The 14,273-nt window shown below is 40.6% G+C and overlaps 1 protein-coding gene across 1 annotated transcript in view; it reads left to right on the forward strand.

Annotated features, from left to right (window-relative positions):
* aldh1a2 (aldehyde dehydrogenase 1 family, member A2) overlaps nt 1–14,037 on the forward strand; it is a 28,139-nt gene extending 14,102 nt beyond the window's left edge. The window contains exons 5-13 of the mRNA XM_058089399.2: nt 538–599; nt 1,058–1,186; nt 3,096–3,209; nt 6,975–7,077; nt 8,358–8,542; nt 8,626–8,790; nt 10,010–10,167; nt 12,911–12,985; nt 13,205–14,037. Coding sequence (XP_057945382.2) covers nt 538–599; nt 1,058–1,186; nt 3,096–3,209; nt 6,975–7,077; nt 8,358–8,542; nt 8,626–8,790; nt 10,010–10,167; nt 12,911–12,985; nt 13,205–13,277 — 1,064 coding nt within the window. The 3' untranslated portion in view covers nt 13,278–14,037. The remainder of the gene's footprint in view (nt 1–537; nt 600–1,057; nt 1,187–3,095; nt 3,210–6,974; nt 7,078–8,357; nt 8,543–8,625; nt 8,791–10,009; nt 10,168–12,910; nt 12,986–13,204) is intronic.
* Nucleotides 14,038–14,273: the final 236 nt, after the last annotated feature.

The following is a 14,273-nucleotide window of genomic DNA, read 5'->3' on the forward strand; positions in this document are numbered from 1 at the left end:
AAAATGAAGTGAAGCAACCAGCACACGTCTTATTGCTTAGTCTCCAAACAAAAGAAGGAAAACGTTATTGGAGCTATACTCCGCCGTGATTGAAAAGTAGCGTCATGATCACTGAACATTCCGGTGTGAATGTAGACTTCATTGAGTCAAAGTGTCATCTGATTTGCTGTGTTAGCCAACATCTACACACACGTTTCCCAATATCAGTTGTTTGTGGCCAGTGAACAAGTATGGCACACCCTCAAGTAATGCAAGAGGAATGAGTGAGCCTTTCCAGCATGACCTTAAAACAGTTACACACATGCATATGCTTTTCACAACGTAATCTCTCACAGGGGTAAAAGGAAGCGGGAGTGTTGTGGGTGGATTCACTTACAAACGAGCATGAAGGGGCAACAAACACCAGAGCCATCACGGGAGTGACCATTTTCATATGGTTCAATCATTCTAACCAAAGCCAGAATTGAATAAACTTGTTTTTTTCTTTGTGTGTGTGTGTGTGTGTGTGTGTGTGTCTGCACATGTGTTCCTCCACAGATGGAGAGTATCTGACGTTCACCAGATATGAGCCCATTGGAGTTTGTGGACAAATTATCCCTGTGAGTATGACTATCACTGCAAGTGCATCATAATACAAATGGACTTTCAAGCATGATACAAAGTGCAAAGTTTGAGCAACTCCTGCAAATGTGAGAGATGTTAAAGACGGGAATGTGGAGATAAAGATAAAATTGAAGCGTTTCAAGAGTGCAGAAAAGTGTGTGGTTTGTGTGTTGATCTCCATGACCTCCTCCTGCGTAAAGCAGAAATAACACAGGCCTGAAATGTTATGTACTGCTCCGTTGCACATGTTGCAATTCCACCACCTTCTCACAATCCAGCAGGAAGAGAACACATTTTCCCACTTGACTATGTTTAGACAAGAGTGAAACCGAGAGTAAGTGAGTGGAGAGCGATGACTTATTTTGCTTGACTTATGACCACCAAGCGCCTCATTCTGATGATGTCTTTTTCCTTTGTGCGTGTGTGTGTGTATGCATGTATGTGTCATGAACAGTGGAACTTCCCTCTGATGATGACGGCATGGAAGCTGGGCCCGGCGCTGGCATGTGGAAACACCGTTGTCCTTAAACCTGCTGAGCAAACACCGCTCACCTGCCTCTATATGGCGGCGCTCGTCAAGGAGGTAAACAAGCTTTGACAATCGCAATCTAGTCAAACTTGGAAGTTTCAGTTTGTAAAAGACACGATGAATATTATAAACATTTCATTTCATTAATCAGAAATCAGAAATCAGAAAAGGTTTATTGCCAGATATGATCAAACACATACTAGGAATTTGTTTTGGCATAGTAGGTGCAGACACATCTGTTAAAAAAGAATGAAAAATACAAAATATACAGAATAACAGTATAAATATATGTACACAGTCTGTTAAGAGGGCCACACTGTTTTAGAAAGAGCCAGAAAATCAATAATCCAGCACATTTCCTCCCTAATGTAAAAAAAACACTTTCTCATTATATTATAGTGCTATCTGGCTTCCATCATTTGCATTGCTGAGAAGTGTGCTGTTTTTAAATGTGGGAAACTTTGCTTTATCTACCTGACAACGCTCTATTGAGTGTTACTGGATTAAACACAGACTGAAACTGGTTTTCACATTTGAGAACATTTCACTTATTTGTTAATATCTTTTAAAGTGACTATTTGGAATGGCTACAGGACTGCCAAGAAGGTGCTAACTTTCAAACGTCAGTGATGCCAACTTGGTGACATTGTTGCTAAATCTGGTGACATTCCAAACCCTCTTTGGCGACATACAGTCATGGAAAAAATGATGAGACCACCCTTGTTTCTTCAGTTTTCCTATTCATTCTAATGCCTGCTACAACTAAATGTACCTTTGTTTGGACAGATGTTTAGACAGTGATAGTTCACAGTTTCATTTTTTTGGCACTACAATGTTATAGTTATTTGGGTTATTATCAAGAAAACCATGGAAATCACTTCTTAAATTAAACTCTTATGAGCTATTTTTGTTATCATCATTATATTTGTCCAAACAAATGTACCTTTAGTTGTACCAGGCATTAAAATGGATCAATAAACTGAAGAAATAAGGGTGGTCTGTATTTTCTCAAAAGTCACTAGCGACAAATCTAGTTGGAAAGTTTTATGTTACTTGTGGACTTAAAAGTGAAAGCACGTTATGATTATGTACACTGCCAGCATAGTTGAGCTCAATGTATCCATAAATCACGCCACCAATGTATATCTAATATAGATTTAAGACATAAATGTTTCTTAATCTACACTACATTAACACTCATTACAATCTAGTCCTAACCACAAGATAAAAGGTGGAGGTCGGAGGCGAGACCACATGTAATTATTCATTCATTCATTTATTTTCTACCGCTTATCCTCACGAGGGTCGTGGGGGGTGCTGGAGCCTATCCCAGCTGTCTTTGGGCGAGAGGTGGGTGAAGAGCTAATCACAAGGCACATATAGACAAACAACCATTCACACTCACATTCATACCTATGGACAATTTGGAGTCGCCAATTAACCTAGCATGTTTTTAGAATGTGGGAGGAAACCGGAGTACCCGGAGAAAACCCACGCATGCACGGGGAGAACATGCAAACTCCACACAGAGATGGCCGAAGGTGGACATGTAATTATAAAATATAAAATTATTTTATTTTATTTTCACAACGTGATGGCCAATATTGAATTAAACCACCTAGCAATCAGATTTCTTTGTAGTTCCATACGTAATTAAGATGTAATATGCTCAGGGTAATGTCAACCATGCACTAAATGCCATCAGGTATGTGACTGACAGCAGGATTAGCATGGTGGTCAGATTAGACAAATATTATCATGATCTATCTCATCCTGCAAATCTGGCCTCACCTCCACATGGAGACTGTCTGTCTGTGTCCTTCCTCTTTTATTGCTGTTCTCTCCGTTTTGTGCCGGTAGGAAGGTTGGGTTGGGTCTGGACTCCCCCATGCTGCCTGTGGTTTTGCTTGGCTCTGCTTGTCATCTCCGCTAAGCCTTGTTTCCTCTCATATTGTTTTGACAGGCTGGCTTTCCACCGGGAGTCGTCAATATTTTGCCGGGATTCGGGCCAACGGCGGGAGCCGCAATCGCTTCTCACATGGGCATCGACAAAGTGGCGTTCACAGGATCGACGCAGGTAGAGAACAGCTGTTGGCTCGTAGTGATGCAGTGACCAACATGTGCGAGATAGGAGAGCATGCTGGGTAATTAGAAGACATTGGGCCTGCTTTGGATCCTAAATGACAAACAAATGGGGTCTTATATAAACAGCAAGCCCTGTCATTATTCTTTTTTGGCAAGGATGTCAGATTTTATCTTGCACATGTGCACATATTTGCTCTGTCAGGAGTATACAAACACATCTGTTTAAAAACGCTGGCCCTCCTTTGTTAACCCTCTACTGTTGAGCCACACACTATTGTAGTTTTACATGACTGGGAAGCAGCTCATGGGAAGCTAAATCATTGAGTGCATACCATGTTAGGGGATGGAGCCAACTGCATTCTTTGGAGCAGATTCCTCTTGTACAGACCATTAATAAATATCTGCTGTTTCTACTGCACTCTAACCCCTATGATAAAAACCTTTTACAGTGAACCAAAAGCAGAATTAACGTTTCACAAGCTCCTTTGTCAAATGAGCCGTGTCATGTTTGGATTAGCTTTTGGCTTTATAGACTCTATACAGTCTGTTTTGACTCTGATGCTGTGCACAGGTATGTGTATTTGTGATAAAGCCCCCATTTAAAGATCTTAAAACACAAGGAGCCAAACGACCAACAGACACTAAAGGGTGGAGCGAGACACATACAGCAATGTGGATCATGACAGTAACGAATTTCATTCTCACTTGTACTCACTATGATGCTGAAGTCATTGTCAACATGCAAACACGCCACATTAAATATAGTAAATATAGTGAACATCATAGATCAGGGGTCTCAAACTCAATTTACCTGGGGGCCACTGGAGCTAGGGTCTGGGCAAGGCTGGGCCGCATCAGGTTTTCCAAAAAAAACAAAACAAAACGCATTTATTAAAAACAGAAAAATATACAAACTTGTGCAGTGCTTTGGTTCCGTTTTTCTACAATAAAAGCTCTGATAAAACATTCCAATGTTCTCAAATATCTCAATTTTTATTTTTCTACACAAAATAAGATGAAAATTAAATAAACAAATCAAGCATAAAGAAAATCAATCAATCAGTAATAAATAAATATAATAATAATAATAAAACGGCAAATAATAAAAACTTGAGAAACCACATATAGTTGGTGGGTAGACAAATTATTTTTTTCAGATTAAAATTAAAGCATTATTAGAGCCCTGTAGACATGACAAAACACGACTATAGTCACATTTATACTCTTTTTTATTTACAACATATTGCGCAACTGCAGGGTCTTAAGACACATCCTAACTCGCAAACTAGAGAGCTAGCGACCTAAACGGTAGCCTTCAAGTTATTTCCATTAAACTTAAATAACCAAAAACTTACCACTTCCACACGGATAGGGAGGATAATTATTAACAGTTATGTAACCTTTAACATGAACATTAATCAAACGTAATAATTTTTTCTGGGTACATGATACCATACAGCATCCATATCAAAATTGCGCGGGCCGTACTAACATTAAACTTTTATATCAAGGCGGGGGCCTCAAACTAGTGTCCTGCGGGCCACATTTGGCCCGCAGGCCGCGAGTTTGAGACCCCTGTCATAGACTATGATATGGTTTGTAGTAGCCAGTAGGGGGAGACGCCCTTGTGTGTCCATCTAATTCATTCATTCATTCATTGTCTACCGCTTTTCTACTTGCCTATCCCAGCTGGAGCCTATCCCAGCTGTCTTTGCGAGAGAGGCGGGGTATACTCTGGACTGGTCGCCTAACCTAGCATGTTTTTGGAATGTGGAAGGACACCGGAGTACCCGGAGAAAACCCACACACGCATGGGGAGAACATGCAAAGATGGCCGAGGGTGGAATTGAACTCGGGTGTCCAAGCTAAGAGGCCTGCGCGCTAGACACTCGCCACCGTGCAGCCCCCATCTAATTCATTCACTCAATTCACCCAATCAGTTCAGCTCATTTCAAATTAATAGCTGAATCAATGTTCAGTTATGGTACAAAAATGTCCCCCTCACACGAAGTCTTGTATGAATGCATCTCGTAAGACAAACATCTTTTTTTGGTTTTTAATCAACACGCCTTGATTGAACATTTCCCTTGTGAGTGGCCTGCATGCTTTTTTTTCCGAGCCGTTTTCCTGTTGTTTCTTTGTGATCTGGAGTCAATTACAGTGGAAAAGAGCCAGCTGTCAGAAGCTGCCCATGCCCAGACAGTGAGTCACTGCAACGTACTGTAGTAGCGAGCATATCAGAGGGAGAGGAGCATCTCCTCGCTAAGTGGAGCTCAGTGATGTGGCTGCAGGTGCATTCACGTGAGGCTGTGACTCCTCATGGGCGAGTCTGGCAGCTCAGCAGGCTTTGTTTACCTCTCATTGAGGACACGCTAACCTACCCTTAGTCAGCCAGGCTGTGCTGATCAAAGCCAGGCACACAACACATGAGTCCAAGGCAAATGTTGTGCTGTCTGATTACACTTAGACTGCAGCGCCAGCACAACACAACACAACACAACACAACACGCTGACTGTTGAGGAACCATAGTGAAAATCTCTTTTGCTGATAGAGATGCAAGGCAGACATTTTGTCATACAGATCTTACTTTGGGGGCAGCACGGCGGTCGAGTGGTTAGCGCGCAGACCTCACAGCTAGGAGACCAGGGTTCAATTCCACCCTCTGCCATCTCTGTGTGGAGTTTGCATGTTCTCCTCGTGCATGCGTGGTTTTTCTCCAGGTACTCCGGTATCCTCCCACATTCCAAAAACATGCTAGGTTAGAATTGTGAATGCTTGTTTGTCTATATGTGCCCTGTGATTGGCTGGTGACCAGTCCAGGGTGTACCCCGCCTCTCGCCCGAAGACACCTTGGATAGGCTCCAGCACCCCCCGCCACCCTCATGAGGATAAGCGGTAGAAAATGAATGAATGAATGTTACTTTGGATCTCATTAAGTTGTGCAGGTGTACCTAATGAAGGGTAGTTTGGGTGCAGCAGCGCTTAACTATTATGACTGTTAAAGGTTCTTTTTTTAGAGCAGCGGTTTTCAAAGTGGGAGGCACCAGAAGACTGAGGAATGAGGAAAAATGAGGAAAAAAATACTCATTGTCAAACTTCACTTATTCCGGTTTCCTCCCACATTCCAAAAACATGCCAGGTTAATTGGTGACTCCAAATTGTCCATAGGTATGAATGTGAGTGTGAATGGTTGTTTGTCTATATGTTCCCTGTGATTGGCTGGCGACCAATCCAGGGTGTACCCCGCCTCAAAAACAAAATGAATATATTTTAGTTCCTATGGTGAGCGAGACAACAGAGTCACATATGAGCGCAAAATATTGTCCAACAAGTATTTGTTCTTGCGGCGCCTCAGCTGTATTATGTTCTCTGAAGCTCACTGTGCCCTGTTCTAGAGTAAATGAATACATCACATTACAATACAATGACCACCCCGACATCAGTTTCATGTTTGTCTGTTCATCATAAACTGCTTTCAAGTTGTGTGCCAATATTGGGGGAAAAAAAGGAACATATGATCCCTTTATAGTAAGGAGTAAAGTACTAACTAGAATGATGACAAAGAAAACCTCCCTACTGATACATGAGAACTCCGCCTCTCTCTTTTCACAAGCTGCTACCCACACATGTGCTCACTTCCTCCTCCTTTGTCACACATCACAAAAGTACATTTATCCTCTGGAGCATTTTACTGACGATGTAGGGTCTGCATCACTAAATTTGAGATGTTTTTTTTGTTTTTTTTTCCCTGGCTAGGTTGGAAAGCTGATCCAAGAAGCAGCTGGGAAGAGTAACCTGAAAAGAGTCACGCTGGAACTGGGAGGCAAGAATCCCAACATCATATTTGCAGATGCGGATCGTAAGTTCACAAGTCACATTTATTACATAATTGCAGACTCTAAATTGGCCATTGATGTGAATGATTGTCGTCCTTGAAACTGAAGAGGATAAGTGGTAAATTTAATGTAAATTTACAAAATTCATTTTGGAACCGCCCCAGTCCAAGAACGTCAAGAGCGGAGTGGAGTCTATCAATTACAAATACCTTGGTTAGATAATAGTCTGCAAACTAACTAGCAGATAGAATAAAAAGCACAAATTTTCTTTTTTTTTCCATATGAGGTTGGCGGATATTTCACATTCATGTTCACAAAAACCGTGTGAAATGCCGTTGACGGATGAAAATATTTTTCTCTTGCTGGGAATCACCAACTCCAACCACTTCTGCCCAATCCTGCCTCATAGAAAGATTTCCAGGGAGCCACAGCAAACAACCCTAAACAGAGCAAGAGGGCAGATATGTACAAATTTATAGGACTCAACATTTGACAACTGAATACGCTCGTATGCTCTCCATTTTGTTGCATTTTCCTGGTTTCATTTTCAAGTTCTGTACAGTACAGATAAATGAATAAATATCAGTATTTCAAATCATGGGGGTGCGAAAAAAAAATTAAGTCCCTCTGTGGGTGCATGACAAAAAATAATTGAGAAACACTGTGAGAGAGCTAGCGACCTAAACGGTAGCCTTCAAGTTATTTCCTTAAAACTTAAATAGCCAACGTACCACTTCCACACGATTGGGAGGATAACTATTAACAGTTACTTAACCTTTAACATGAACATTAATCAAACGTAATATTTTTTTCTGGGTACATGATACCATAAAGCATCCATATCAAACTTGCGCGGGCCGCATTAACATTAAACTTTCATATCAAGGCGTGGGCCTCAAACTAGTGTCCTGCGGGCCACATTTGGCCCGCGGGCCGCGTGTTTGAAGAGTGTAAAAAATCTGTAATACATAGTTCTTTGACAACCTATGGCTGGATGGCGTTCATATAGATTTGACGTGACTCACTAAACTCGTTTAGTTGAAGTGTTTAAACGCTTTCAACAGCCTCGAGATGATCTCCCTAAGGTCTGTAAATCAGGAAAATGGACTGAGACTCACTTGGGTGCTTTGGCTGAGACACATAAATCACGGGGGTCTGTTAACTCTTTGTGTACTACTGCAAGGTGTTGTTTCTCAGGCACAGGGTAGTACCAATAAATATTTGGGCAAAATGTAACAATACACATCATACAGTACATTATTGGACATGATCACGCTTTGAATGAACTCTGCTATTTCCTCAGTGGATCTGGCTGTTGAACAGGCCCACCAGGGTGTGTTCTTCAATGCGGGCCAGTGTTGCACCGCAGGCTCGCGTATCTTCGTGGAGGAGCCTATCTATGAAGAGTTTGTCCGCAGGAGCGTGGAACGAGCCAAGAGGAGGACAGTGGGCAGCCCGTTTGATCCCACTGCTGAGCAGGGTCCACAGGTGAAAGGGCAAACTAATTCGTTTTTGTGCATATTTGTAAAAACCTGCTTCCTCATCTGTTGTTCTATGACTCACTGCTACAGATCAGTCGCGAGCAGCAAAACCGTGTGCTGGAGTTTATCCAGAGTGGCATCAGTGAAGGCGCCAAGCTGGAATGTGGTGGCAAAGCTCTGGGCTTGAAGGGCTTCTACATTGAGCCCACTGTGTTCTCCAACGTGAGGGACGACATGTGCATTGCCAAAGAAGAGGTACAAATATATATTCATTATTTGCGATATTTTACCTGTGTAAAAACTATAATCGTCCATGCAACTATTTATATGTGGCAAGCCTCATCTCTCTGTTGTGATGGCAGAAGGAGGCACAATGTTGTGCAAGTCCATAGTTCTCAGTAGTTCAAAGTTCAAAACTAGTTCAAAGTTCAGTTCACACAATATAAATATGAATATATCACATTCAGAGTTCACCATTTCAGTTTTGAACTAGTTCAAAGTTCAGTTAGTTTCATTTTTTTAAGTGAAAAGTGAGAATGAAAGACTGACCTTGTTTTTAAAAGAAAACTCAGACATCCATCACCACCTAAAACTGTTCACTGTTTACAATGATGTATATTCCTAGTGGAATTGTGGAAAGATATTGAATATAAAGTTGTTTCTTTATTTATGCTTTTCAGCCTATGCATATTTATTTCAACAAAAGCCGCAACTAATTACAGTTTTGTTTCATGCGATGAAATCAATTATACTACAACCTAAATTCTGTCACATAAAATGGATGAAGTTATTGCCGCTAGCATTGCAAGCTACCAAGCTAACAAATTAGCCTCTCTGATTTACTTTCAAAATCAAAAGAGTGTTTCAAACGGAATGGCAAAGAAGAACAAAGAAAAAAACAAAAAACAAAAATGTACCACTTCCACACTGAATGAGAGGAGAACTTTTTTTTTTAAACTCTATCATGCCTCTCAACCTTAGTTGTCAGCTTGGCTTGGCGGCCAGTCTCCATGTGGTGTGTAGGTGATGTAATCTAATGTCATGTCCCTTGAATGTAACAATCAGAAAAATAATGCCAATTATGCAAAATGACATGGGGGTTCATTGAATCGTGAGCGGTTTTGTTCAATGGATGTTTGCAATGCTACTTGAGCTCTCTTTTCTTTTATTCTAATCATTTGTCATTGAATACATCTTTATTTATACAGTGTATATATAATATTAGGACAGAGTGATACCAAGACAAACAAGTACTAGCTATGGTTAAAATGTTCCAAGTGAGTGCTCATAAAGGGTGAATGAGTTCTTCCTTGGCCGACGCCTCCACAAGTTTTGTGGAAAGCATTGAAGTAGTTTTTGTGTAACCCTGCTACCAGACAACCAAACATCACTCCCTTGGCAAGGGGTTGAATTCCGTCAATCAACATTAAACCCTCAAAATGAACCATGTGTATGTTGTGGAAATGTTTTGCAGATTTTTGGACCAGTACAGCAGATAATGAAGTTCAAAACAATGGAGGAAGTGATCGAAAGGGCCAACAACACAGACTATGGTTTGGTTGCCGCAGTGTTCACCAATGACATCAACAAAGCCATGACCATATCAACAGCCATGCAGGCTGGCACTGTTTGGTAAGTTTTCATCTGCTGCTGCAATCAGTCATTTTTCTTCTCCGCTGTAAGCGGTATCGGCCCTTTGCACGCTTGGCATCCACTAACCGTAAACTGGCAATGTGCCATTTCACTATCATTACACAAGAAATGTTTCCCTTCCACGTTTTTCCCTTTTTCTGCTCGCCAGCGCAGACATTTGAGATGTAACAACAACACACAAACTACAACACAACTGTACATGTAAAATGACACCCTAATTTCATTATGTGTAATGAAATGGCTATAAAATGTTACTTCTTGATTTCACCCCTTTTTTCTTATATAATTATCTGCAGATGCTTGTGGCTCAGGCTAAACTTCTAGCTAGCCTAGAACGTTATAGTATAGTTGACTAAGGAAATGTTTGTTAACTTGTGCTTCATTCCTGACGGCCCTCAGTCACCATCCTTGAAACACAAGTGGTTTTATTAAGCCCCATTGGGAATATGCCATTTTGTGTCTGCAGCTTTAATGCTAATGGACTGTATTTGTACACACCTGTGTAAGTTATCCTTAGGTGACCAAAGGTCCTGTTAGCTCAGGATATGTCCTGTTTTCACTTCCTGTCCTGGCCACTTTATTTTAGTAAGTGATGAAAACGCCCTGCTTTTCCTGGATTTTCCATTCAATTGAGCGACGTTAGGGCACTCTGCTGCATGTGATGTAATCCCTGAGAGGCTGCTGTGTGGGCAGCTTTTTGAATTAGTGTAGTACCAAAAAGCAGAAAAAAATCCAAAGAAAAACAAAACATATTGGTGCCTTTCTAGTAGTATTTTTTAAGCTGTTGGTAAATACATGGGACTTAATGGAAAGGGTCTTTTGTACCAATTTTGGGAGACACCATCAGTAGTGTACCTTTGGATCAGTGGGTGTTTTGGCCTTTCAACACTTGACATTCTCATCAAAGGTAGCCAGCTACAGGGTGATCCCATGCCCACTCATGAGTAGGGTAGTGCCTGGAAAGTGGGGGGTGACTAGTGTACTATTGTACTTTTTTTAAAAGTAAAGTTAAAATCTTATCTTGTCTTGTGTATCATCTCGTGATACCCTTATGACGTAGGGGTTTCTTGCCTACAACATTCAGATGGTTAATTGGATGATGACAACTGTCACGTCTGCAAAGTCGAACAAAAAATATGGACCTCACTTATAAAACCTCACAAAATATGAAATAATGGGGCCAACATTGTTGTTTTAGATTTAGATTTAGATTTAGATTTAGATTTAGATTTAGATTTAGATTTAGATTTAGATTTAGATTTAGATTTAGATTTAGATTTAGATTTAGATTTAGATTTAGATTTAGATTTCGTTAATGGAAAGAGAAGAGCAGCCATTCTTCAGTAGATTTATCTCCAGCCTAGAGAGAAATATTGTAATTTTAACCATAATAACATTATTACTACTTTATTATTTCTCGCTAGTTAGTCCCATTGTACAGCACATTGGTCAATGTGCTTATTTTTAAAATTGCCTTCATACAGTATTATCGTATATTTTTATATACACCTTCAAGGGGAACTGCAGTTTTTTTTGGAGTTTAACCAATCTACAATCTACAATTGTTCTTAATTATTCTTTGTTCTACAATTATTCTTAATCTACAATTCTTATGTGAAACATGAACACATAATGTACAGAAAAGGGAAATAAATATGTATTCATGTTTCACACAAGCATTGTGAATGCAAAAAAAGTGCAGTTCTCCTTTAACTGGATGATTCACGATTCTCTTTATGATGCAAGTCAAAACAATTCAAACTATTCTTATTGAATGTGAACATCACGCTAAGCCAGAGGATTTGGAAGGGGAGGAGTGAGGCTGGATTGTGTATGCCGGTGCCTTGAACAGAAATATACACCAGGCTTTACAGTTCCCATGTCTGTAGATGACTGATGCAAGGATGGCAAATGTCCAAGCTTTATTTTAAAATGTGTTACAAAGACAGCTTTTTTTTTTTTTTTTACCGTTTACAAAGCTGTCCTCTGTGAGGTGGGCATATGCATGAGGTAGGCTTATCTGGGGATGGCGGCGGGGTGGTATCATGTCCATAAGGAAGGAGTTTGTTCATAACATCGTCAAAACCAGAAACTTGAAAAGATATCGTTTATGCATGTCTACTTTCAATGGTGGGAGATGATTCATTTTTCTTATGCTTGGATCTCATTAAGCGGCTCCAGGGACACATATGACATCATTAAACATTTTTAATGCATTGTTGACAAATGCAACCTCGGTTTTCATTATTAATGTGTCCCAAAGGATCTGTCTAAAACTTGATAGCTTGACGTGCATCCCCAAAATTTTAACCTTGCATCAAAGGTGATGCGGACTGCAGAGCAGTGATTGGTCAGCTTTTCTTCATACATCATTTTTGTTTTATTTGCTCTCACAAACAAAAGAATGGGAGCACTGATCAAATCCTGTCAAAGTATCATTCCAATGCTTTTTAATTTCTTCACTGAATAGTTCCACGTTGTCTTTTCCCAGATGGCTGATGTTAAGCAACTCCCAAATATGCAACTGACTACTTTCAGCTGTGTTTGCTAAATACTAATGGGATTATCTTATGAAATCCAGAGGGTGGCTAAAATAGCAATAGCGCTGGTGATGATGTGCTCTTACATCCATCTTAGCTGCTACGATATTCCGCTTTGGCCAAAAATTCCACGCTGTGAGTCCAGTTCGCGATGGTAATGAATGTTTTGTGTACTTTTTTAGGATAAACTGCTTCAACGCTCTCAGCACACAGTGTCCATTTGGAGGATATAAAATGTCTGGCAACGGACGTGAATTGTGAGTATGACTTGTGATGAACAGTCCACTGAGTGTACACAATGAAGCACAACATCACTAATATTGACTTAAGGACTTTTTCAGGGCATATTATAATATTCCTATGCCAAGAATCTCTCACACTTAGTCATGGAGCTGATAGATTAAACCCGGTTTTCACAAGCTTTCAGCACAAGACCCAAATTGCATCAATCTTAAGTTTGCTGTGGTGTGTTGCAGGGGTGAGAGCGGACTGAAGGAGTACTCAGAGGTGAAGACCATCACGATGAAAATGGTTAAGAAGAACTCTTAAGGCATCCTCTCATTTCGGGAGGAGGAGGTAGCATCTTCCTCAGTACTGATCGGTGGCAAAAACCAACCAACTCTTCATGGTGACTACAGGCTGTGACCCCCCCCCCCCCCCCCCGTGTCCTTTTGACTGCCCCCAAGCACACCTTGGTCCCTTGTGGGAGCTGTCCTAATTGACCATCCAATTGACCAAACCATCCCACTTTACCTCCTCTACTAACTCCACTAAAGCACCCACCCACAAGACAACACCATATAACAAACCAGACTCCAACCCTGATCAACACCAACCCGCCAACCTGAGCGTGTAGATGCTGCTGCCAGACTCCGTCACCGCACTTGCAATGAACCATTTATTCGCCACCTATATTGGAGGCTGTCATCAAACCTCACATTGTGTCGCCGCTTTGGTCCAGCCACTACAATTTTATGCAAGCATCGTAAGACCTCTGATGATGTCATAAGCCTCAGATATGAATGGATGAAATGTTAATTCCCAATTTCAGTTGATTTCTAATTGTCTTTTTTTTTTTTACTTGGCTTAACACTGTATGTCAACCTTTGACTGATGTATACAAGAAGATTTGAACCTCTTTACAAACTTTTACTCTCACCTGCTAAAAGAGGGCTTAGATGTATGTGAAATGTTATGTAACTGATTGTCATTGATGTCCATCTATGTTATGTTTATACAACCATATGCTATGAAATTATAAAATGACCATAGGTTTTTTTTCAGTAAAAAAAAGCTTTTTCCTGTAAAATATTTGTATGTGTCATTCTTTTTAATGACTTAATTGACTGCTGTGAGTGTGAATGGTTGTTTGTCTATATGTGCCCTGTGATTGGCTGGTGACCAGTCCAGGGTGTACCCCGCCTCTCGCCCAAAGACAGCTGGGATAGGCTCCAGCACCCCCGCGACCCTCGTGAGGAAAAGCGGTAGAAAATGAATGAATTAATGAATGAATTATGAATGAATTATGAATTATGCATGATTATG

The sequence above is a fragment of the Doryrhamphus excisus genome, linkage group LG13, assembly GCF_037039965.1.
Source record: "Doryrhamphus excisus strain RoL-2023G ecotype Guam linkage group LG13, RoL_Dexc_Guam_v1.1, whole genome shotgun sequence".
NCBI classification, from domain to species: domain Eukaryota; kingdom Metazoa; phylum Chordata; class Actinopteri; order Syngnathiformes; family Syngnathidae; genus Doryrhamphus; species Doryrhamphus excisus.